Raw genomic sequence first — 26,299 nt, 5'->3', positions numbered from 1 at the left:
ATTCAAGTTCTCGATATGTGCGGACGTGTGTGTGTGTGTGTGTGTGTGTGTGTGTGTGTGTGTGTGTGTGTGTGTGTGTGTGTGTATACATTTATAAAAAATTTCCATTAAATGTTAAACAGGATTTTTGATTAAACTTATGGAAGGCCAAAGAGAAATAATAATTAACTCAGAGGAAGACACTAAATATTATGTTAATCGTTGTTAAGTCTTCTAAATCGACACTTTATTCATATAATGTTCTGGTGACAATCTTGCTTAATCCATTCAAAGTGTCACATTGCAATATACATAATCCTTCAGTGAAATTTATGCGAATGATTTCGCAATATTTTGCAAATTATTGTCCAATTAAAAGATCCGATTGCAAAGTCATAGAAATACAACTTACTCGTGACACACAGGAGACTGATTGGTCTGTACTGATAGGAGAATTGCCGATTATCTGAATTCTTAAATACCGAGCATGCTGATGAGGTTTTTCAAGTTGTTGGGAAGCAATTCTTCTTAAGACAACGCTTAAACAGCTTTGTAAGTATAGGACCTTTGTAAGTATAGGAGCTAGTTCTGGTTGAAGTTTTTCAGCACTATAATTGGAATGCCGTCAAGGCTAGCCAGTTTTTTTTTTATTAGCTTGGCAATATCACACACAGATATTTGTATAACGCATAGTGTGTTTTCAGATACAGAAGGAAATACCCAGGAGGGGGGGGGGCTTAATTACATGAGGTAGAATTAGCTGCAGAGTTCTTGGCAAAGAGTTTGGCTTTGTTCGATTCTGACGATTACTTCAGGTCCATTGATTATGGTCGGAATAGAGCACATGCTTATATAGTCATTTACGGGTGCCGCTCCCGTGGGGCGATGGGTAGAACTGCCGGCTATCAACGCAATGATTCTAGGTTCAATCCTCGGCTTCGGAGAGGTGCTAGTCTAGCCGCGCTGATGAGATGTGATACAACGAAACAGTACTGTATGTGGATGACTACGAATATATATGTGTGTGTGTGTGTGTGTGTGTGTGTGTGTGTGTGTGTGTATGTGTGTGTGTGTGTAAGCGAGGAATTCTAGTAGAGAAGATATTGGTTTGGTTGTTTGGTGTGATGTTTAACAACATTCCAACCATTATAAGATGATGTCAGGTTAAACAGTTTTTTGTGAAGGTGTTTTAACAATGCATTATATGTCAGTGATATTATTTTGATGTGCTTTTTTTTTGCTTCTTTATTATTGGAGATATTATTTGGGTCATTCTTTTGTAAGTGAATTTTTTGTTTTATTGGTACCAAAATAATAAAATTAGTTTCTTTATGAATTGGGGGGAAGACTAAATTTTCGCATACTTTTTGAATGTGTTCCATTATAATATTTGGTCGTATACATTGCGAGCTTGAGACAAACTTATACAACAGATTTGACGACATAAATGAATATCACATAAATGTCAGAAAGTGAAAGAACAGAGGAAAAAATATGACAAAATGTAGAGGAAATAAGTTTATCATCAGAACAAAAGCATAAGAAGTTGGTCACAAGGGAACACAAAAGAAAAGTAAAATGGGATTATTTATCAAGGTGTGGCTATAACGGGAACAAAACGATCGGAGTGACAATGAGTTTCGCGGCAGTTTACGGAAGGTAAGGACACTTTACAGACTGTCTTGGGTTTGCGATTGTTGTGGAGAGCGTCTAGTTGGGGATAGTGTTTTGTTTTGTTTTGTTTGTTTTATTTTGTTTTGTTTTGTTTTGTTTTTACTTGGTAGTTACCACTTATCAAGGCCCGAAAGCCACTCTTATATAAGGGTTGCGAATTCGGCACATTTGAAGGCAGGTCGTGGTTTTGGTCAGATCGTGGGAGCTTTAGGAAATTGAAAAGAGTTGAGATCAACTGAGAGACACAGCCTCAACAGAACGTATATGTTAGCCTTAGCGTGTAGAGGGTCGATGGTCTCTCTCTCTCTCTCTCTCTCTCTCTCTATCTATCTATCTATCTATCTCCTTATGCAAACACACACACAGACACACATACACACAGACACACATACACACAGACACACACACATACACATACACATGCACAAACACACACAGAATGCAACTAGTATTTGCAAAAAATGTGACGAAGTTTGTGTTTTGTTATGTTTTCTTTGAAGTTTTATTTTTGTTATACTTGTGAACCCGTGCGCTGTCGGCAACATGAGAGATGACGACACGGCCAAAAAAATATGAAACAAAAGAGATCTGTGGCACGCAGCGTTGGAATTGTTGTCGAGCGAGAGACCACATATGTGCGTTATTTAGTTTGTTTGGTTGATTACTGTTGTTGTTGTTGTTTTTTGTGTTTGTTTGTTTTGGGGGTGAATTTACTAGCAGTTCAGCCGGCTTTGCTCCGGCCTTATATACTATTCATAACTTGCTCTATGTGTGAATACCCTTTATGTAAAATTTCAAATGTTTAAACCAGAAATTGTCTGAATAATTTGATAGAGACCGCAGAGGTAATTGTTTTTTAACTTTGGCCCCAATTTTGAACCTTAACATTCATTGTTTTGGTCTCTAATCAAAATACAAAGTTTGATCCATGATCAAGTTATCTACATTTAAGATTTCAAGTCTTTAGACCCAAAATTGGCGAAGGAGTTTGGTAGAATCTGCCAAGGTAAACTTTGACCTCTTGGCAACCAAATTTTTGCCCCAAAACTGATTAAAATGCTTGTCGCATGTCTGATTACCCGTTAGGTAAAATTTTAAATGTTTAAACAAAAAATTGGCTGAGTAGTTTGATAGACACCTCAAAGATCAAATCTTTTGAACTTTGACCCCTTGACAGCTCAAATTTTCGCCTTAAACCAATTAAAAAGCTTGGTCTATCTCTGAATATCCTTTATGTAAAATTTCAAATGTTTATACCAGAAATTGGTTGAGTAATTTAGCGGAGATCGCAGAAGTTATTTTTTTTTTAACTTTGACCCCCAATTTTGACCTCTTTACATTCATTGTTTTGGTCTCAAATCAAATTAAAAAGTTTGACTCATGTCCAAGTAACCTACATTTAAATTTTCAAGTGTTTAGACCCAAAATTGGCGGAGGAGTTTGGTAGAGTTTTCAAAGGTCAAATCGTTGAACTTTGATCCTTTGCCAACCAAATTTCTGATTAAAAAGATTTTCCCAACTCTCAATACCCGTATGTCAAATTTTGTGTCTGTAGACCGAAAATTGACAGTTATTTGGTAGGGAAATGTACACAGAGAGACAGGCCGACAGACACACACACAAACATTTTCACTTTTATAGATATATAGATAGATTAGTATCTGTTTTGTAAATAATTAAAGTGCATATTATTATATTTTGATTCATTCAGTTCCAATATTTGTTTTTATCTTTTAGCTGTCAGAGTTGGACAATCTGAGTTTGAAAGTCCGACACCTGATCCGTCGCGCAATACTACGAGACCCAAGCGAAGAGGTCATTTCAGCTGAAGAGATACCGTCAGATAAACGGGTTTTTTGTAATAGTTTCGGCGGTTGCACGAGTCTCAAGCGAATCTTCAATGAAGAACCCGACAGCGACAGTGTTGAGGCGACGCACCCGGAGACGAAACGGGTTTTCTGTAACAGCTTCGGTGGCTGCAGAAGCTTTAAGAGAGTTTCAGCGAGAGAGATCAAAAATCCTGCGATGGTCAAAGGTGGAAAAAGAGATTTAATAAGACGATTAAAACTGCAGCCGATTAACGTCTCGAGGAGGGTGTTCTGTAACAGTTTTGGAGGTTGTCAAAACTAACTTCCTATCAAGGCAAGGTGAGTGTTTTATTTCATACTAAATCTATTCATCAACTAGATATGTTTTGGGGTACTTCTACATGTCAGTGACATGAGGCGAAGGTGTGTATTTTAGTTTCAAGAACCGCCAATAGATATCGCTTTTCAGTCAAAGAACAGGGGTCGACAACTCTTCCTTTTCTAAAAATGCGTGCAAACTAAAATTATATTTTGATACATTTTTATACAATCTTTCTGTACAAAAAATATTCTTAAACCTCTATAAATATTTCATGTTTTGAAAATTATATTTTGCTACATTTTTATACAACCTTACCGTAAAAAAAAAAAACCCCAAAAACATTCTAAAAACAATCTATAAATGTTTCACGTTCTTATTATATTTATTATTCTATTTTCAATTATAAATCACTCATTGAAAAGAAATGATATTAATACATTAAAATAATATTTTGATACATTTTTATACAACAAATGTTTCGATTTTCATAGTTTTGTGTTATTTCTTTTTGTTTTGTTGTTATATATTTTTTGCGTTATCGTAAACACTTGTTTATATTTAAAGTTCACATAATGACCGCTAGACGTCAGTTCTCTTTCGAAGAACAGGGGTCGATAACTCGTCTCTGTTGCTTATATGTCACTGTCCTTCTTCTTGGCATTTTGGGGGGATAAAAATAGAAAATAGAAAAAAAAACTTTTTTTAAGTACTGCAATAAGATTTAATAACAATAGTCTAAAATTAGATCTTTGATTGTAGTTCCATGAAAATAAATATATTGAGGATTTTCAAGAATTTTGAAGGTTAACGGATTATCAACGACCAGCGGGAGAGGGGAGCAAATCTTATCACCGCCTCGAGTGTCAAAAAATACTTGCTACGCCACTGATACTAAATCTTTTCATCAAATAGACATGTTAGTTTTCGATCTAAGCGTTCTGAGTAAACACGCATATTAACTTATTGAAGCGAGGCCAACGTAAACAGAATGCCGTTCCATTAAAGTCACGTAACCTGCTGACGTCGCAGAATAAAGTACAATGGCCACGATTAGGCGATAGACAATTATTACGGGATGGTCTTTTTCTGTTTCATTTCTCAAAAAGGGCTTTATGAAACTTGTCCAACAGTGACTGTATTTTATTTTCCGAAAGATAAAGGATTATTTTACATTTGGACGCGTTCAGTTAAAAGGAAATATTTTTTTGCCAGGGAAGTACTATAGTAAAGTTTTGTTTTTAAAAAGTGTATTTAATTATTAATCTTAAAATGCATCAGCTTGTTTTTAATAAACCATTGTAATAGTCGCCTAAGCATACTCATTGTACTTTATTCTGCGACGTTGGCAGCTTACGTGACTTTAATGGAAGGGTCTTCTATTTACGTTGGCCGAGCTTGAATAAGTGCGTGTTTACCTCGTTGTGTAAATTTGAATTAGCATTTGTAAGTTAAGAAGCTAATACAACGCAGTTTATTTTTTTTTAATAATCATTTATTCGACCCGTTAAGTCCCACCGTTCTCTAAATAGGACACCAAGTAAAATCTTTTTTGTAAAATCTATAAGACGCATAATATATAATGGTACTGCCTACTGAAGAAATTATAAAATTCATCTATATTCATCAACTTTAAAATTGCTGTGAAACTTGCTAAAATTCCATTTGTTCCATAATGTATTAACTTATATATAAACTGGGTGCCCGGCATTGCCCGAGTGTTTGAAGGTGCGTGTTGAGCAAAAAAAGGGGGGGCGGTAGTAGGCAGGCTCGAACCCGTACCGCGAAGGAGGAAAATACGTGAAAAAAAAGTGACATCTTTGCCGTTGCGTCCATCGCCAAACCGGAAATGGCGGAGGTTTAAATTAAGGCTAGGCAATCGAAAAGAGGAGATGACTTACGAAAATTTCGACGAGAAAAGTGCCCAGTTGAGGGTGAAGTGATCAAAGCTTTTAGCCAATTTTTCGATATTTGTCGTCCGAAGTATTGTACTTACAAAGCGCTATCGATCGCGTTAAAAATCCGTCGCCTCTGTCGAAAGTTTTAGGCAGACATGCAAACAAACATGCATACATTAAAACAGATGAGATTTATATATTATATTTATATTATAGACGAATCTCGCAACAATAAGAAACTAACTTATTGCCAACATCGCAATGTAACACTTTGTGTGAACTGTTTTGCTGATTACCATAATATATAAAGTTTTATCTTGAATGAATAGCGACTTATATCACCTGTACTCAGTTTCCTATTTATAGGAGAGTCAACATTTTGTTTTTTAAATGAAATGAATAACCTTTTTCATTTCAATTTGTAAATGGGAAACCATTTTTAGTCATTACAGAAAGTTTCTATCCAATAATAAAAGAAAATAGATACCCTGGGCCTTAATAGGATAAAAAAAAATTTAGAATCAACTTAGTTTCGACGATATCCGTCTTCCTTAGACATGGAATCAATTTATGCATGTATGTCTGTGTGTGTTTTCTTTTTCATTCCTTGTGGCATCGTATGACAAGAAAAGTATAGGCTCATTTGGTAACCACGTAGTGTTTAATATTTATTTTGCTTAGCAATATTACGCTATAGTAAAACGAAAGTAAAAATACGGATGAAATAAACGCGTGTTTATAAAATCTGCGTTGAAAAATAAGCAGGTATGAAGTAGAATAAATCTATGTCAATCTGTTGCAAGAATTTATCTGCTAAAGAATGCGCAACGTTAATTCTTACTAAGCTAAAAATGTTTGTTGTTGCTTGGTTTCCGTTAGCATGCTATATTTCCTTCCCCTATTTCATATTTTTATACGACTGTTGTTATATAGCCATCTATAAATCGACTGTATATATTCACTTGTTAATACATATGATTGTGTGTGTGTGTGTGTGTGTGTGTGTGTGTGTGTGTGTGTGTGTGTGTGTGTGTGTGTGTGTGTGTGTGTGTGTGTGTGTGTGTGTGTGTGTGTGTGTGTGTGTGTGTGTTTTCGTTTTATTGTGGCATCGTGTCACTAGAAAAGCAAAGTTCGTACGGTCTTAAATAGTTTTTTTTTCAAACGTGTTGAAAAAAGAAACTTGGAGATCGTACGCACACACACAAATTCCAAGTTAGCAGAGAACAAAGAAAATACCATGTCGGATTTTGACACACATATCAACCTCTGATTGAACAAAGAAAGAATTTGTCAATAAAAGCAAAAGGTTCGACGAACAAAAGAAAACACAGAGAGTGAGAGACGGAAAGAGACACACGATTGTTACGTCATTAGCTCGTCAACCCTAACCTCACCTTTCACACTTGCTTGATACGTCCGACGAATACTGCATGCAAATTAATAATTAGATAAAAAAAATAGTTTTTTTATGAAACCGTCTCTGTGGTTGTCAAACGGCTGGAACCAACTAGAGTGTATATATTTATTTAACAGCATCCATCTCCGTAGAAGTGCAAGAAAAATTATTCTATATACGTACGTGATAAATGGATAAATCGTTACAGAGCGACAAGTTATACAACAAATGTTCGGATCAGGGAGACTATGGTGGTTGTTCGCGTGAAATTAATTAGATTTTTTCCTTCGGTGTAAGCGTTGTGTAAATTTGAATTAAAAATTATAAGTTAAGAAGTCAAAGAAATGATTTTTTTTTCTAATAAACATATATTTAAACAAGAATTAAATTAAAATTGAGTTTCGACGACATAGCCTTCGAATAAGCGCAATATTAAAACCCTTTAATATTTATTACTTTTAACTTTGTACCGAATTTACCTTTGAGTTTAGCGACACTTTTCAGCGTATAACGTGTTCTTTCTTTAAAAAAAAATACTCGTCCCAGTATAGCATTAGTTTGTTTTTCTTTCTTTTTTGGAGTAGGGTTGCGATTTCAGAAACATACTACCTAAGTGGTAACACTGGCAAAAAAAAGTATTCTGACGTTACTCGCCGTGTTGCCTAGAATACGTATCCCATAATTCATAAGTGTATAACATGTGTCTGTGATCTCTATTTAATGTATGGGCATGCATATTTGTTAATGTATGTTATCTTTTAGTGGGTATAATGTATGTATGTATGTATGTATGTATGTGTGTATGTATATATATATATATATATATATATATATATATATATATATCGAACTGGTCTAGCTTTTCTAAACTGACCAACGTATATATATCAAAAACTATTTCCGTGTAACTAAATCATTATCTATAAGCGTATCACAAAAAATCAGTCATGTATTAACATTGTTGTTTTGATAATAATTCCTAACTGCCATTGATTTTAAAATTCCTGCTAAATATATTAGCTGATATTCCATTTTTACAAATTCCAAACGTCATCAAAATCTCCTCTGTTGTATTTCTCACATTCAAACATCTTAATTTCGATAATAATAATAATAATAATAATAATAATAATAATTATAATAATAATATTAATGATGATGATGATGATGATGATGATGATGATGATGATGATGATGATGATGATGATGATGACAGACACAAATGGAAAAACCGAGGAGAAAAAGCACTAGCCAGACCTCTTGATGGGTGCAAAGAGGAATGGGACCTGGGAGGGTGCTACGATAAATTCCAGTGAAGACCAATGGTTGCTGCCAACGAGAAATCGGTTGTAAACGACTGTTACGATAAGGCAAACTCATCTGCAATGGTTGTCGAAAGAAGTGGAGAGTACTAGAAATCTGGGGAGACTTGTTGTCACTCAGACACCAAGAAACACCACAGGCCGTTTCCAAAGAGAATTATTTGATGATAGCCTGTGTGAACGCTATTAGTGAATAATAATAATAATAATAATAATAATAATAATAATAATAATAATAATAATAATAATAACAATAACAACAACAGCAACAACAACAACAATAATGATAATAATAATAACAATAATGATAATAATAATGATAACAATAATAATAATAATATTAATAATAATAACAATAATAATAACAATAATAATAACAATAACAACAACAACAATAATAATAATAATAATAATAATAATAATAATAATAATAATAATAATAATAATAATATTAATAATAATAATAACAATAACAATAATAATAATAATAATAATAATAATAATAATAATAATAAGCCTTTTGTCATCCGGCGTTACTCGGCAGTGTTAACATATAGCAATATGGTCCCCATCCGTGTTTTAACAATATTTACACCGTAACAACAGTAGAAAAATAGAAAAAAATAAATATACTTACACAATACAATATGTAAACTTGATAAAACTGATCAAAATAGTCGTCTAGTATTCGTAAAAGCTCAGTATGGCGACGGTAAGCAGTTCGTCACGAATAAAGAAACTCTTGTAGTCTTAAAAATAATCTACCGTTTGTATGATATCATGTAAGTACACGTGTAACTTGAAGTTAGAATGGAAAAATATCTTACCTATTACGAGGGGCGTTCCAAAAGTAAAGCTCCCTACTTTTAAACTCAAAATGTTGAAGGGCTACGAAGACGGAAGTGCTGCCATTAAAACGGGCGACCTTTTTTGTGCTCCAAAATTTATTTTCCTGCACAGTCACCACCATTCTATATGCATTTTTGCCTACGATTAACGATAGCGTCCGGAGCGCGCTGTGTCATACGAGGGCCGTTCCAAATGTAAAGCCTCTCATGTTTTTAACCAAAAATAAAGCCTCCTATTTTAACTCAAAAAGTTAAAGAGCTAAGACCGTAAACGACCAAGTTCTCTCCGATTCTCTCTCCTCTGATCTTGAGCAAGTGGTACAATGGGTGAAGAGGTGGCTTGTTACTTTTAATGCATCTAAAACCAAGTTTTTATCTTTACATCATCAACTGAGCTCCAATTTATGGTCCCCCCTCGCCAGACTTTCACAAGAAACACCCGTCTAGCAGAAAACACTATCAATAATTACCCCCACTCTTTATCTGTGCCTAAACCTAAACGTAGATTCCATGAACAAAGCTTCGTTCTTAGAACTGCACGCCTATGGAATTGTCTTCCGTTTTCCTGCTTTCCAGCTGAGTACAATATGGTTGTCTTCAAGTCTAACGTAAACAAGTTCTTGATGAGCCATTCCATATAAGTTTACAAATTTACCGAATTTCCATTAATAACGATTACTATATTGTCCAATTTATACTCTACACTCTTTAACCCTTATCCTCGAGTGGCCTCTTTGCCTTGATAAGTGGTGATGCCTATGTAAAAAAAAAAAAAGACCGGAGTGGTACAATTAAAACAATCGACATTCTGTGTCCCTGATTTTATTTTTCTACATGGTCATTACCATTCACAATCCACTTTTGCCAAAACTTCAATGACGCATCTCTGCTTCTGGTGCACGTGCATGACAGGGGTTGATTTTTTAGTGTCTCACATCGTCGTCAATATCTGTAACAGAGAAATGAAACTTTCAGGACATGCATGCATAAGTTCGGACATCCTAATTTGCACTCTCCTTCTGATCCATTCGGGCGGAATCAAAAACAATGACATTACTTTTGGAATGCTACTCGTATTGTGATAAAAAAATAATTTAAGAAATAAATAGTTTAATAGAAAAAATGCATACCTTTTTAAAGGATGTAATCTCACGCTTCTTATTAGGTGAGTTAAGGAAAATGTATCTACTCTAACAGTATTTTTAGTCTAAATCAAAAGGGAAAAATTGAAGCGAAATGAATTATATTCATCCCAATAAAAAAAGGAAAAAGTAGGCTAGTCTAAATCAAGCATCGATATGTCAGACAGATTGCTATTTGGAATCCGACAAGATAACATATTTCGTAGTGTAACATAGCGCGAATATGCGTATGCAAATGCATGTTAAATTACGTCACCGGTAAGGTAAAATAAAGACTTAGAAAGGAGATCACGTCAGAGATGGAAGTAACGTTCGAGATCACGTTGGAGTGTGGAAGGTGCTCGAGAAACGATCACGTGAGTGACGTCACAGCCGTTACAATGAAGAAATAAATGTCGTTGTACAACAAAAAAGCGAGTTGAAACTGTTATTTTTTTCTCTCCTTTACGATTGAAACTACGCGTTGGTTTTTGGACAACGTTACAGTATTATTTTTAGATGAACATTGATAATTTGTATTATTTGTTTTTAATTATTCGGACTACTAATCTCAGCTGGATGTTATTTTTACTGCGTTTCGACCGACGTAACTTCCGACCTTCTTCGCGTGTGTCCTTTCGAACTCTAGAATATATACGTAATTGTGAGGTAAGCCCTTTTATTGAATCTACCGGAGTAGATAGTTCTCTTTCCCGATTTCGACAAGACGCACCTGAAGATGGTTAGAGGTTACATCGGTCGAAACCTTGTGAGAATAACTACTAACATGAGATATTACAAATAATGCAAAACTATAAAATGACTGAATATATTACATTACAAGGCGTTATCTCGTGTTATGAGCGGGTTCTTATCAATTCAAGTTTCAATCCCTCGATTTGTCTCTTATCTCTCTAACGCTGACCGTTGTTGTATTAGATATTGGCCGGGCAATGCCGGAAAATGTTCTGGTCGACGATTATTATGATCGTTATTAATATTTGTAAAAGTAGAATGTCAGAAAGAATGTTATTATAACGAAATAAATATTTACACATAAAATTATTTATGTTAAAATGGTTTAATAGAAAGCAATGTTCGTTTTCATAACTAGCACAAACAAAATGTTAACTTAGTGAAAAAGTATGTTAGAACTTAAAATTACGTAACGAGATAGCTTAAAAATGCACGTATCAGTTAGTCAAGAGTTGTTAGTTAGAAAAAGCAGACATGGTCGATAGTTAGAAGAAATACGGACATGGACCGTAATGGCTCCGAGTAAGGGAAGATGCCGATAATAAAAGTCGAGGATGAGCATTGCAGCTTCCCAATGGGGAAAACATCCGAAATGAAACTGCTGTAAATACGAAGGTTTCGGGTCGTACGAATGTTCGTTTGCAGCTTTTCTGGGAATCCGTCAATGTTCCTCCATTGGCTGATGTAAAACCTAAGAAACTGCTATTTGTCCCTTAATGTTATAATTGGTGTATATCCTGTTTGAATAATCACTAGACGATCAATAGACACATTCATATGTAGACGATTAAATATATATACGTCAATAAATACACATCATATATACAACCTCAATGTTATACAGCACCCTACTAGATTACAGTTACTAATTCAATGGTGATTAGTTATCGAGAACTAAACCGCTATAAAAGTGAAATCGAATTGATTAAACTTTTTTAAATATATTTTAGTCGAGTATCGACGATTGACTTCATTATTTTAATGTTTTGTTTTTCTTCCTCTGGTCCTCAATACAGTCCCGGCAGAGAGAGAGAGTAAATTAGATTGTTCTGATTTACTAAGCCTCTCAATTATCATTCAAAAAGTCTCTTTTACATTTTCAGATGACGAAATTGGATCTAACGTTTGTCGATTTTGACATCTGTCCTGCTAAACAGTTCTATCTCTGATACTTCTTATGGCAGCCGAACAAAAAAGTAACCGTCCTTACAAATTAGCTAACGTATCTGACTCAATACTCAATGCTGCGATTTAACTTGAGCCGTCGATCTAGAATGTCGAGATTTTTGCTTCGTGTAAAAAGAAAATTGTAAAACAGTTAAAATGGCTGCCGTTTTGTTAACTATTTCATGAAAGATGGGAAAATCTGAAGTCCCGGAAAACGCCGGGTAGAGTCAGCATGCATGAAAGAGAAACTGCTTTCACTAAACGTAATATTTATCTATATCTATCTCCACAATAACAAGTCAGAATAACATAAAATTATAGACTAATTTACATGTTTAAAGGAACGTACATCGTATACGTGTTAAATTATTAAATGAGCAGTGTTAATATTTTGTAATCTAAAAAAATTTATCAGTCTAATGCTCGTCTTACTAACTAAATCTAATTTTTAAAACTCACCATGGCTGTATGTCTCCATTTTTCAAACTACATCTCCTCTGAGACGCAAGGTTGCAGACAGGCGCGAGGTGTGTCAAATGATTGTATTTTTTATGGACCGTTTTTTTAAGAGTTTTAGCCGGTAAAAATAGCTGGAAAATTGAAAAAAATTGGAACTTGGCAGGCGTAAGTCGACTTAAGGTGCTCTTGTACGCATACGTAAATAGATATTCATACGTTAAACTCGGTTCGTTTTTTAACTATTTCTTATCTGTCTGACGTGAGCTAAAACGGTAACAACTAAGACAGGAACGCTAAATGTTTTGGTTTCTAGCTAATGGCACCAAAGTCATTTTTTTTTATTACTACTATATATTGGGTACAATATAATAATCAATAGATAATTAGGTTCTATAATAATAAATATGAAATCTGCAAGAATTAAAATATTATATTTAAGCGTATTTTGTCACCGGGAAACTCCGGGTTACCGGCTATTACTAATATAATATGCTGACGTATATATTGAAATCTGATGTAGAGAATACTTTCAAGAACCCAAGTTCTGATCTGAAACTTACAGACAATTAGCGACAATAAGTACATCTGGCACTGGTACCGACACGAGAGTGATTGATGAGCTCTTGTCTAATGCATATGTAGGACGTTTCCTTAATTCAATAATCGTCTCATCTGATCGCAAACTGAACTTTTATAAGGCTGCATTAATGTCGAATTAATTCTACACATTCTGGTATAATCTCCGCTGAACGAACAGATGTTATCTCGTTTGTAATTTAATAGGAATATCATGGGATTTGTAAAGAAATGATTTATATCATTCGTTTTTAATATCGCCATCTATATATAAAGCTAATTATTTTATTAGGTTTGTATGTGTGTGTACAGAATTCACTCCTGAACTAATTAATCGATCGTAATGAATTGGAATGTGACAGTGGTGGAGTGGTTAACGAATCGGACTGGCAACCTGGGTGTGCCAAGTTCAAATCCAATTCGCGTTACAGAAACACTTTCACTTAGCACATTTTCACGTTGTTCATCTTGTAAATACCCGATTCTTTTCTAGGAATAATTATAACTAGAAAGATATCGGGGGAAATCAATGCTGACAATAATTTGATTAATACAATGTGAATAAAATTATGAATTTTGGAACACAGATTCGAGGCAAGAAGGGTCTAAATGTGAGATATATTTAATTTAGTTGATGGGGTAAAATCCCTTAAGTTTACGCATTAAATTATAGACGTTTTCTAGAATTAAAATAATGTAATGGAGTTTGATCAAAATTGGAATTAAGATTCTAGGCATAAGGTCTATTACGATTATATCTTGATATTAATCTTTATAAGGAGAGATGAAACTGAATGGGACGGGTATTATATATATATATATATATATATATATATATATATATATATATATATATATATATATATATATATATATATAAATATATTCGTTGTAGTACTAAACGATTATGTGAGTCTTTTTATTATTTATTTATTTTTTTTACTATTGACGAAAATATATTTCTCAAATTTTTAAATTCGTGACAGTTTTTTTTTTTTTTTTTTTCAATGAGGATTGACAGAAAGAAGAAATATACAGCGCTTCTCCTTCATTTCCGGGAAATACAGGAATAAACAAACAGAAATAAATGGGAAATAAATAAAAATCCGACTTAGCATTTTTTAGATTGCAAATTACACGCATTTATTCGTGGTTATTCTAAAACAACGCATTTCATTAGATTTTCAAAGTCTTTTAGCACATACGTGCTTTTTAAAAGTCTCTGTCCCCGTCAGCTGAAGCCAGCCTCAGCCAGCACTTTCTCGCCCTTGACTTTACACGTCCATTTTCCCCGGAGGGCACTTTGCTTCTCTCTCGACCACGTGGGGTATTTTTCTCTCCTTTTCTTTTAACACAAGAACACATTTGCTAATTTGCATAGTGGTTTAACGGATGCTGCTAATATTTTCGCTAGCAAGCTATCCTTCGGCTGCTGCTGCTGATGCTTTTCTCACGTGCGCCCATACGTGCTCTGTTGCACTACTACTATGAGAGCAAAGAAATTATTTAACAAAGATCATTGATATCTGATGTGGCTTTAATCTTTTTAAAAATAAAAGAATGATTTACTGTCCTCTTATGTCGTCTATGGATCTGCCTCTCGCTTTACATTAAGCTTATCCAAATATCAAATGCTCTTAGATCCAAACACGTCCTTAAATTGGGTATTGTTGCCATATCTGGGCAGGAGCTGCTCGAGTACCCTACGCTGCATTTTCAGAGTCCGAAACTGGCTTCGAAACCTTGTAAGTGATGCCCTTTTCTCCTCCCTGCAACTTCTTTCTCACAAAAGTGACATTGCGAGCCTTCTCAACTCTATCGTTATTTTCATAAGCGCTCGTCTGAGCTTGAATCTATGGCTCCACCCTGCCAAACCTTAAAATAACATTCGTTTAGCTACAACCACTATCAACAATTTCCCCAACTCTCTGTCTGGGCCTACATATAAACGCAATTTCCATGAACATAGCTTCTTTCCTAGAACTACCTGCATGAGGAACTGTTCCAGCTGATTATAATATGGTCGTCGTCAAGTCCAATATAAACAAGTTCTTGTTGAACTGTTCCCTTAAATAATCAAAGTATACTCAAGTTCCACAACTAATGATTACTACGATATTGTCCCATTGACTACCGTACACTCATTAACCCTTATTTTCGAGTGACCTTCAGGCCTTAATAAGTGTTGATTTCGTTGTAAAAAAAAAGAAAAAAGCCAACATCTGACTCTGATGAAGGACAACTGATTTCAAATGATAAATAATAAACAGGAAACATGTTGATAGTTTTATCAAATTATTACCGCGTGGGTGGATGGCTGTTAATAAAGACACTGATACTGGAAAGAGAGAGAGAAACCAAGAGATGACACCATGAAACATGTGTGCTGATAAAGTTTCGACTTCTGTTGTCCATCTGTGACACAATCATAAGAGCATTTGCAAGGGTGCCTCATCACGCCACATTTTGAGCCTTATATCCGACCTTTTTGTCCTTTTGAGGAGACAAGTAAAATTTAAAAAAATAAAAAACGGTGTTGTGGATAACATAGCGACTTCAGAGCGTACGGTCAATAAGAGTTGAGTTACCTAGATTTGGCAGATTGTTTATAAAATCGGATGGCGAATGTTACTGCAGAATAGTTGAGGCGGCGAACCCATTCACCCTATCATGCGAGATATGATATACGAGTTTATGCATGTTAAACTGAAAAAACTGCCAGTAACTGTATTCTTTGTTTCAGTTTCTTTCTTGTTGATAAGTATTAATATCTCTCTATCTAGACTGTTCTCTCTCTCTCTCTCTCTCTCTCTCTCTCTCTCTCTCTCTCTCTCTCTCTCTCTGGCTCGCTCTCTCTCGCTCGCTCTATCTATCTATCTATCTCTTGATTTTATCATCACGAGAGATGGTCAGTTGGAGATCGTTGAAGACAGATTGGTGGTCAGTACCGAGCAGTCGAGAACGGACAGATTGCCTACTGAACTCTCTTAAGCTATTTTAAAATGTTAAAAGAAAAGAATTTTATTTTTATAAATGAAAATTGCGTTCGATTATTTTGTACAATTATAACACCAAAGATAATTAATATTCAGGAGAGAATTAATGACGCTTAATGACGCCGAGAACTTGACACAATATGCATCAAGAATGCATAGCCAACGACATATCAACTGCTTTATCTAAAGGAGATGTGTCTATTATTTTATGGTGTTTGACACCTGGGAAAATGTTTGCTGTCCGCAGAACATAACAGCCCTTCCAGAGAGGTCCTCACAAGGACATGTCAAGTTAGTTACCCCGATAAAACAATCACGTTATATATCTATAAGAATGAGGGAGCTTTTTCCAATGTGTGTGTATATATCTATTATTAAGCTAAATATCATGTAATAAATGTTTTTTTTTCTACACACATTAATGATACAAAATACTTGGTTAAATATTTTTAGATCTGGAATTGAGTTTGCAAAACAGACCATATTACAAAGTACTAGTGTCATATTGGTGCTGGTAAATCTCCGTCTGTAATTTCATTGGCTCCACTCTTTCTCCTCTTCTGAAACCTCTTTTTTTATATGGAAATCACCACTTATCAAGGCCTGGATGTCACTTGACAATAAGGGTTAATGAATGTACAGTAGTCAATGGAACAATATCGTAGTAATCGATAGTAGTGGTCATTTGGTGAATTGGATTATTTAAGGAGGTGACTCATCAAGAATTTGTTTATGTTGGACTTGAAGACAATCAAATTGTAGTCAGCTGGAAAGTAGGCAAATGGAAGAGAGTTCCACAGGTATACACTTCTAAGAAAGGAGCGTTATTCATGGAATCTACGTTTAGGTTTAGACACAGATAAAGAGTGGGAGAAATTATTGATAGTAGTTTCAGATAGATGAGTGTTTTCGTGAGAGTTTGGCGAGGTGGGACTATAGATTGGAACTCAAACGAACACTTGCCATAACAATAACGATAAAGCAGAGACAGACTCGCTACGTCTCTTTTGTAGGAAAAATATTGCAGGGAAGAGAAAAGGGCATCCCCCACTAGGCTATGAAATCTATTTTGAACTCTGTCAAGGTATGATCAGCTGTTTCTAACAGCTCCTGTCCATATGTGACAACAGTACTCCATTCTTGGACGTACCTGGCTCTTATATAGGTAGAGAATTGGATCAGGAATGAAGTGTCTACTGGAGCGGTGGAAGGATCCCGCCATTTTTCCAGCAACCTTTGGCAAAGGATTTGATTTACATGTTCCGTTTCAGATCAGCCCAAAAGCTTGTCAAAACATGGAGCCTCCCCCAAGACGAGAGCCATTCATTTCAATTGATGCCAGTCGGGGATCAGAGCATTGATGATGTAAAGATAGAAGCTTGGTTTAAGATGCATTAAAAGTGACCAGACACCTCTTTCCCCATTGCACCAAGTGCTCAAGATCAGAGGAGAGAGAATCAGAGAGAACTTGGTCATTTACGGTCTTTGATGTGTTGCCATAGATGGTAGTGTTGTCGTAGATGTCATTTTGCTAGTCTCAGTTCTTTCTATAAATACTGTTATGACAAGTGTTCGTCAGAATTGGCTGATCTATTTCCTGCTTCATTTGCTCCAGCTAATTTAACCTGTTGGTTTAATGGTCTCCATTAATTCGCTTTTATGTTATCTTATTGTAATACAGCTTCCTATTCCAGTAGCTTCTTTCCAAGAACTGCAAGAACTTCCTGTTTGCTGTGTTCTTCCTACCTGTGATTTTGGTCTTTGGAAGATTAATGCTAATAGGCATCTCCTGTCTTTGCAATAATCATTTTTCTTTCTTCTTAGCTCTTTACATCAAATGGCTTAACGCTTTGTCTGGAGCGATTTCCATAAAAAGACGTTCCATTTTACTTCTTGTAATAAAACATAAATTGTAATTAACTGAAGAAGCCACATATTTATGTACGTATTTATCTGGCATCTTCTCACAGTGTCTTTATGCAATCATTCTCAAATAGTTTTTAATGTCTCTGTGAGCATTTAGAGAAATGCCTTAACTAATGAGGTAAGACAGCATCCTTAGTCCAGAACGACAACCTGATGACTCAAACAAATTATCCGGTTTGCAAACCCAAATTGTTTCAAGATTAGATAGGTTCTGTCTATTCGCCCAGCTTTTATATTTCTTTGTATCCAGGCGCAGAGGTACGATCAGGGACTCATTAGAGACACTCAATACTTAGCCTTTTTCTTGACTAGAACAATGAACGCCATTCCCCATACTTTTCTTCCTCCCAATCCGTTTTTTTCTCCAATCTCCCTTTAACTGAGCAACGCGGGGACGCTTACTTGGCACTCATGTCTATGTGACTAGTCTGGGCCGTTCTTGTTTGACAGGTTGAGGCTACAGGTATAGATTGTCTGGCTGCTATTTCGACTGACAGTACAGGAGCCCTAACTCTGTTAGCGTTAGCGCGACTGCTCTATCATCAATGGTATAATGTCGGGATAGTTGTAGTGATACGTCATGCATGGAAAAGTACTCTGTTGTTATCTTCAGTGGGCTTTCTCGAAGCCACAACTATCTAGACAAGACTTTGTGTGTGTGTGTGTGTGTGTGTGTGTGTGTGTGTGTGTGTGTGTGTGTGTGTGTGTGTGTGTGTGTGTATTTTGTTTCGGACTGATGCATTTCGTTCAACCCACTCTACCCACAAATGCCCTCGTAGTTTGAGTTTATTTGCATAGTGTGTTCACGCATACTGTAAACACGCATGTAGATTAGATGCCAAAATAATAGAATCCTTTACTTTTATACAAGCCATCTTGATAGTACACGAGTAACGAGACTTATTATTTTTAGTTATGCAAGAAGAATGTCTTAACAGATATGACGTTACAGTTTATGAATTTTCAAATAAAAGTGTGGAGATGTGATTCGGACGAACACTTAAAGCGACTGGTTTGAATAATCACCCTCTTTCTTTTTCCGTTATGTTAAGATTCACTCTCTTCCTCACTTTAGCAACTTAGGCAATTTAGAGCTTTCACAGTAACGTGCTAACTCAATATTTTTAACCAATGAAAATCATTTTAAACGATAAAGGTAACATACTTATGCCAAATTAACAAATCTTATACAAACAGTGATCTGGTCAACGAAATCTTTCTCCAGAGGTAAAACCTGGATCACCTCGCATTACCCAAGAATATATGCTCACAATCCCCTGTATCTTTGGCCGAGATGGAAGGAGCTAAATATTGGAACATTTAAAATTCATATACAAGCTCCATCAGCTCACACACCTAGTCATATGCGTTAACAAAAGGTCAGGTGAACATAAGCAAATGGCCACCACTCACACGCACTAACAGAATCAGGTAGGCCTACACGCGGAGTGCCACGCTGCCTAATACTCACATAGGCATATTACTCGCACACACATATTCACGCTAACAAATATATATAGAGACATACAAAGCCTTACCCTTCGTATTTGATATTCACTGAACATTTTCCTATTAAAAACGCGAGTTTGTGTAAACTTTTCAAGATGAACATTTCTAACCAAAAATGACTTTTTGTAAACTTATATAATTTTTATTATTTAATTATGTTTTTTCTTGATATTTAGTTTAAAAATTACTGTTTTTAATTGGTGAAATTCTATTCTTCAATTCCAATGTTCAAATGCATGCACGTTCGTTTCATATACTTCATTTTCTTCTATAGTGTAGCATTTATAGAAAACACTGGTCAACAACAAATTTGTTGTCTGCATTTTTTTTCAGCTGATTTACGACCAATCAGATGCGCTTAATTCAAAACTTGTATTGGTTTTGCTCAATCAGGTCAAATTTTTCAGCTATGAACACATGTTGTTTTTTATGGCATTTAGGGACCTCAACAGTGAAGGGGTGTGATTTTGTTGCTAAGCAGGAAGCAATTGGTCTTGCTCGGTGATATATTTTAGAGCCCCTCCATATTATTTGTACACACACTTTATATAGTTGTACATATATTTTATACGAATTCTCATTTTTTTTTTCCTGTATATTCCTGAGTATTTTCTCTTTCGTGATAATTTAATTCGGTTTTGTATTTCTGTTAATAACGATTAACTCTTGATGAGCTTGTTGGAGAAAGGGGCCCATGGAGGTTTTCCGTGTATTATTTTTAAAGCGCTATATATATTTTTTTACCGTTAAAAAGTTATATATATATATATATATATATATATATATATATATATATATATATATATATAGTAAGTTATGAATATATATATGGCAATTAAGCTATACAGAATATTCCGCGTTTCATCCTCATGAGAATTCATCAGGCTTATGCGAAGAGTTCTGGCTATCGCGCATCTTTATATAAACACATGGTATTGAATTTGCTAATTAGCCAATCAGCTTCTTAGTTGTAATCGCGCCCATCCTAATCAGTCAATGGTCGGGAATATTTTGTGTAGCTTAATTGTGATATATATTTTTATAACTTACTACCTAGCTCTACTTATGTCTTGAGCACTGTTGAAGACAACACTAAACCCTTACGCATAAAGTATATCTTCTTATCTTAATTTATGTGATTAAATTATATATATATATATATATATATGCACACACACACACATACATATATATATATATATACATATATATATATATATATATTAAGGGGATTAGAACAACAGTCTAAAGAACAGAGTTTATTTTAATGTATTAGTAAATTAATACAATTAAAATAAAAGAAAAGAGTGCTCGTTGTAATGTAGATATATAATAAGCTCGATAGGCATGAATATACCCTAGAAATCGGTTTCACAATGAAGAACAAACAAAATTGATTTTGTTTGTTCTTCTTTGTGAAACCGATTTCTAATTTTTAATTTTAATTACAAATTATCAATCATCTTACTCAATATTAAAATAGCTCTCGGGTATACATGTCTATCGAGCTTATTATATATCAAAATTACAACGAGCAGTTTTCTTTTATTTAAATTTGCAGATACGCATTAACCAGAATATCCCAGCAGAAATTAGGCTAACCCGACGTTTCCCAATGATGATGATGAGGATGAACGAATGTTACACATTTCTAATATTTTTATCGTCGTCGAAATCGATGAAGTCGTCCATTTTTCAGTCAAATAGATCGATTGACTGCCCTAGTCTATACAACAAGAACACTTTATATGCGTCTTCGCACCACAGTAGTTTGTTATCTGGAGAAACCCCACTGTAGATTTTAGAAAATTCTTTTATATAATGTTTTGAATTAAAGTTTAAAATACAAATGTCAAATATCATGGTTTAGTTGGGCTTTAAACAAAAATTCATTTCGAACGCGCCTCTGTCTTATCAAAGAACTTACCGTTGATTTTATGCGCTGTGCCATTCTGCTTGTGCTGTGATAGAACTTCTCAGGAGCACTTGTGATGTTAGGTTGTATAAGAGTGTAAACTTTGGGCAAAATCAGACTGTTCCTTCTTTAATCGAATTTGTTTAAATATCGATTTTTAATACTTATCCGGGGCAATCTAATAAAAAAAAAATCTATTTAGAAACAACCCTAGACACAAAAAGTACATTCGTGTGAAATTTAACAAAAATAATCAGCCCAGCCATTTTGGAGTCCACGGGGACGAGCTCATGCACGCATACACACATAAGTTTCTTTTATATATAAGTAGATAAATATATAAATTTTATACTTGTGTATATAGAGATAAAACCTAACAGCCAGCCATGGTTCTCCCTAGAATGTGCTGCTGCTATCGCACACAGAAATCACTTTCTCCATAGCTACCAACGTAATAGATGCACTGAGACTAAAGCTGCTTTCAGGACTGCCAGCAACCACTGTAAAAGTGTAATAAAAAAATGCTAGAGAGCTATATGCCCAGTCTGTTAAATCCAAGGTAGCTGATCAGCGGTTTGGTTCCCATCAGTTTTGGCAAATAACAAATAGGATCCTCAACAGAAGTGTGCGTTCTATCCCAACCATTATCAATGGACCAGAGGTCATCTCGTCAGCGTCAGACAAGGCCAAACTATTTGCAAAGAACTTTGCAGCTAATTCTACCCTATGCTACGAAGGCCATCAACTCCCCATATTTCCTCCTATAACACAGAACAAGCTAGGTAACATACAAATATCCATGCATGAGGTCGCCAAGCTAATCAAGAACCTAGATTCCAGTACAGCAACTGGTCCTGATAGCATCCCAATTATAGTGTTAAAAAAGATTTAACCAGAACTTGCTCCCATACTTACGAAACTATTTAAGCGCTGCCTTAAGGAGAAGTGCTTTCCGACTCCCTGAAAGACCTCATCAGTTTGCCCTGTATTTAAGAATTCAGATGATAAGTCATCTCCCTCTCAATACAGACCAATAAGTCTCCTGTGTGTTATGAGTAAGTTGCTGGAATCCATATTAAATAGAGAAATAGTCAACCACCTCAGCAGGAATAACCTTCTTAGTAACACACAATATGGTTTCCTCTCTGCAAGATCTACCGCAGATGTGCAGACGGTTATATCCCACAGGATTAGTGAATCGCTTGACAAAGCTTCCTTTCTGGGGCAATTGCTCTTGACATATCAAAGGCCTTCGACAAGGTATGGCATAAGGGTCTACTTCACAAGATTTCCAGCTATGGTATAACTGGAAATGTTTTCTCAATCATTAAATCATTTCTCTCCGATAGGCTCATAAGAGTAGTGGTAGATGGACAAAAATCGGAGGCCTGCAATATAAATGCTGGAGTCCCTCAGGGGTCAATCCTGGGCCCAACTCTCTTTCTGATCTACATCAATGACCTCCCTAAACACATACTTAAATCATTCGTTGACATCTATGCTGATGACACGACCATCTACGGCAACACATCAAAGGCTGTAAATGACAAAGTTCTCTATGATTCTCTCTCCTCTTATCTCGAGTGCATGGTTCAGTGGGGGAAGACGTGGCTGGTTACCTTTAATGCATCTAAAACCAAACTCCTATCCTTACATCATCAACGCTCTGATCCCCATCTGGCATCAATTGTGATGGATGGCTCTCGTCTGGGTGAGGCCCCGTGTTTTGAAAAGCTTCTAGGTTTGACCTTTACTCCTGATCTGAAATGGAACACGTACATCAAGTCTGTTGCCAAGGTTGCTGGAAAGATGGTGGGATCCTTCTACCGCTCCAGAAGATATCTCACTACTGATGCAATTCTCTATCTATATAAAAGCCAAGTACGTCCAAGGATGGAATACTGCTGCCTATCCTGCCTTGACAGAGTACAAAATAGACTTCGTGGCTTAGTGGGGGATGCCCTTTTCTCTTCCCTGCAACCTCTCTCCCACAGAAGAGACGTTGCGAGCCTATCCTTGTTTTATCGTTATTTCCATGGCAGGTGCTCGTTTGAACTCAAATCTCTGGTCCCCCCTCGCCAATCTTACACGAAAAACACCCGTCTAGCTGAATCCACTGTGAAAAATTTCCCCCACTTTATATCTGTGCCTAAATCAAAACGTGGATTCCATGAACAAAGCTTCTTTCTTAGAACTGCACGCCTGTGGAACTCTGTTCCGTCTGCCTGCTTCCCACCGGACTACAACTTGGATGTGTTCAAGTCCAACGTTAACAAATTCCTGATGAACCGCCCCCTTAAGTAAACACTTCATCAAATCTCCACACTAACGTAATGTACTTGCAATAACCCTTATCCCTGAGTGGCTTCCGGGCCTTGATAAGTGGTGATCACTGTATAAAAAAAAAAGAAAGATAGATAGATGTATAAATTTATCTAAATTTAGTAATTTTCACTCCAAAATAGAGTTATTGCCCTTGATTTCTTGTTTTTAATTGTATAACTAATTAGTGTGTCTAAATCTTAAAAATTAAATTTTAACTAATCATAATTTTTGTCTCGTGTTAGTAATTAAGATGCTAAATGAAATATTATTAATATTTTGTGTCAATTATATGTTCAGTTGACTGTGAATAAATTAGATTTCATATCTCTTTTATCGCAAGTTACGATATATATTGACGAAAATGAAAACGTGTTTAATAACGATTAATTTGCTTATTATAGGTAGCTTTAGTTTCGTAAATTATGTCTTAAAATTTTTTGATGACTTATGAATCTAATTAAATTTTAAGTTGATATTTTATTATGAATATTTTAGGTAATAGTATCTTCTAAGGTTTTTCTTAGTTTTAATTTTTTTATTTTTTTATTTTTAATCTAGTGTCTAAATACGAAATCTTGGCAATATTTGCTCCATCTTTTTTCAAATCAAATATGGTGATATAAGACGATTTCTTCCGGTGTATGTTGATTCAATTTTCAATTATTGTTTGTTTGTTTGTTTGTTTGTTTGTTTTTCGGTGGGGAGGTGACTATAAACCCTACAATATGTAAATGTTTTTTGTTGCTGTTTTTGTAGACTTTAAATATTTCCATTTTCTTTTAGGTATATTTTTGCACCAAGTCATTTTTCATTCCATATTCCAACAGATTTTAGGAAGATATATTTGTCACTGATGAATTGTTTAGGGGTCTTTCACTATTCAACAAAACACGTGTAAGACATATTTAAAAATGAATAAAAACTTGAGTGTAAATTAAATACACCTTTTGGTTTTGGAATGATAACATAACATATAAATTGATATATTAGCATGACATATATATTTATATATATATATATATATATATATATATATATATATATATATATATATATATATATATATATATATATATATATATATATATACTCCTAGAAATTTGGGAGTTTTATGTATGGATATTCATATTAAAAATCCTTTTTCTATTTATTTAAAAAGAAAATACAACTTTGTTATATATGGGTCGTGGAATTGCATTCATCTGCAAAGGATCTAGCATATTCTTTTAAACATTCGTTTTTATTGATTTCCTATTAGTTTTTTTCAGTTGTTTTTTTTTTGTTTGTTTGTTTGTTTTTAGTTAATTATTACGTGTAATTATATTCATGCAGATATTCTACATGATTTATACTTGCGTAATATTTGTGTATCGAAAAATTGACCAAAGCATTAATTCCTTCACCCTCAACTGGGCAGTTTTTTATAGGGAGGGTTGTTTTGTTTTTTTTCGTTGTTTTTTTTTTTTTTTTTTTTTTTTTTTTGCTTACATTTTTTGCAAGTCATTCAACACTTGCGTCGACGGCGTCGCATGTCACACCGCAGTAGGCACATCGGTAAGACCCCTTGTTTTTTGTTTTGTTTTGTTTTGTTTTTTGGGGGGAGGGGTTCACCTCTTTTTCCTTTGGCGCGTTACGAGTTCGAGCCTGCTTACTTCTCTTATTATTATTATTATTTATTTATTTATTTATTTATTTGTTTATTTATTTATTTATTTATTTATTTGTTAAACCAACACCGTTATGGAAATGTTATGGAAATGTGGCAGAAGCAGTGATGCGTCATTGAATTCATGACAAAAATGCTTTGAGTAGTGAAATTAGCGGTGACTATGTAAGAAGAATAAATATTGAGCACAATAGATTGCTTGTTTTAATTGTAACACCCCCGTCTTCGTAGTTCTTCAACTTTTTGAGTAAAAAAAAAAATAGAAGTTTTTTCTTTTAGAACGACGCTCGTGTGACATCTGGGCGGCCATGCACAGCCATTATTCATAGCTTAGAAAGGTGCATTGGGAATGGTGGTGACTAGGTAGAAACAAAAATTCTGAAAAAAAAAATTAAATTTGCTCAAGAAAAAGTTGCCTTATGCAGCTGTTGCAACGTTATGACTCGGTACTGAAATACTGCTGGACAGCCCACTTATGGGTGTAATATATTTTGACTTTTGCAAAAATCTTTGACGAGGACAACCATGAAATGGCGTGTCACAAACACAGATTAGGTATTACTGAAAAGATATAATTTCCTAAAAGATATGAGTAAGAAAGTTGCAGCCAAACTCATAGGAAACACCAATAATAAATGA

At 34.9% G+C, this 26,299-nt stretch overlaps 1 protein-coding gene across 1 annotated transcript in view; it reads left to right on the top strand.

Moving 5' to 3' along the window:
* The window catches only part of LOC145245767 (uncharacterized), a 103,901-nt gene that overhangs the window by 63,594 nt on the left and 14,008 nt on the right, over positions 1 to 26,299 (top strand). Inside the window, exon 2 of the mRNA XM_080107376.1 lies at positions 3,391 to 3,800. Within this exon, the coding sequence (XP_079963502.1) occupies positions 3,391 to 3,783 (393 nt within the window). The 3' untranslated portion in view covers positions 3,784 to 3,800. The remainder of the gene's footprint in view (positions 1 to 3,390; positions 3,801 to 26,299) is intronic.

This window comes from Euprymna scolopes, chromosome 23 (genome assembly GCF_053919585.1).
Source record: "Euprymna scolopes isolate OS-2025 chromosome 23, ASM5391958v1, whole genome shotgun sequence".
Lineage (NCBI taxonomy): Eukaryota > Metazoa > Mollusca > Cephalopoda > Sepiida > Sepiolidae > Euprymna > Euprymna scolopes.
The sequence above is the reverse complement of the archived record's forward strand: the minus strand, read 5'-3'. Positions and strand labels throughout refer to the sequence as shown.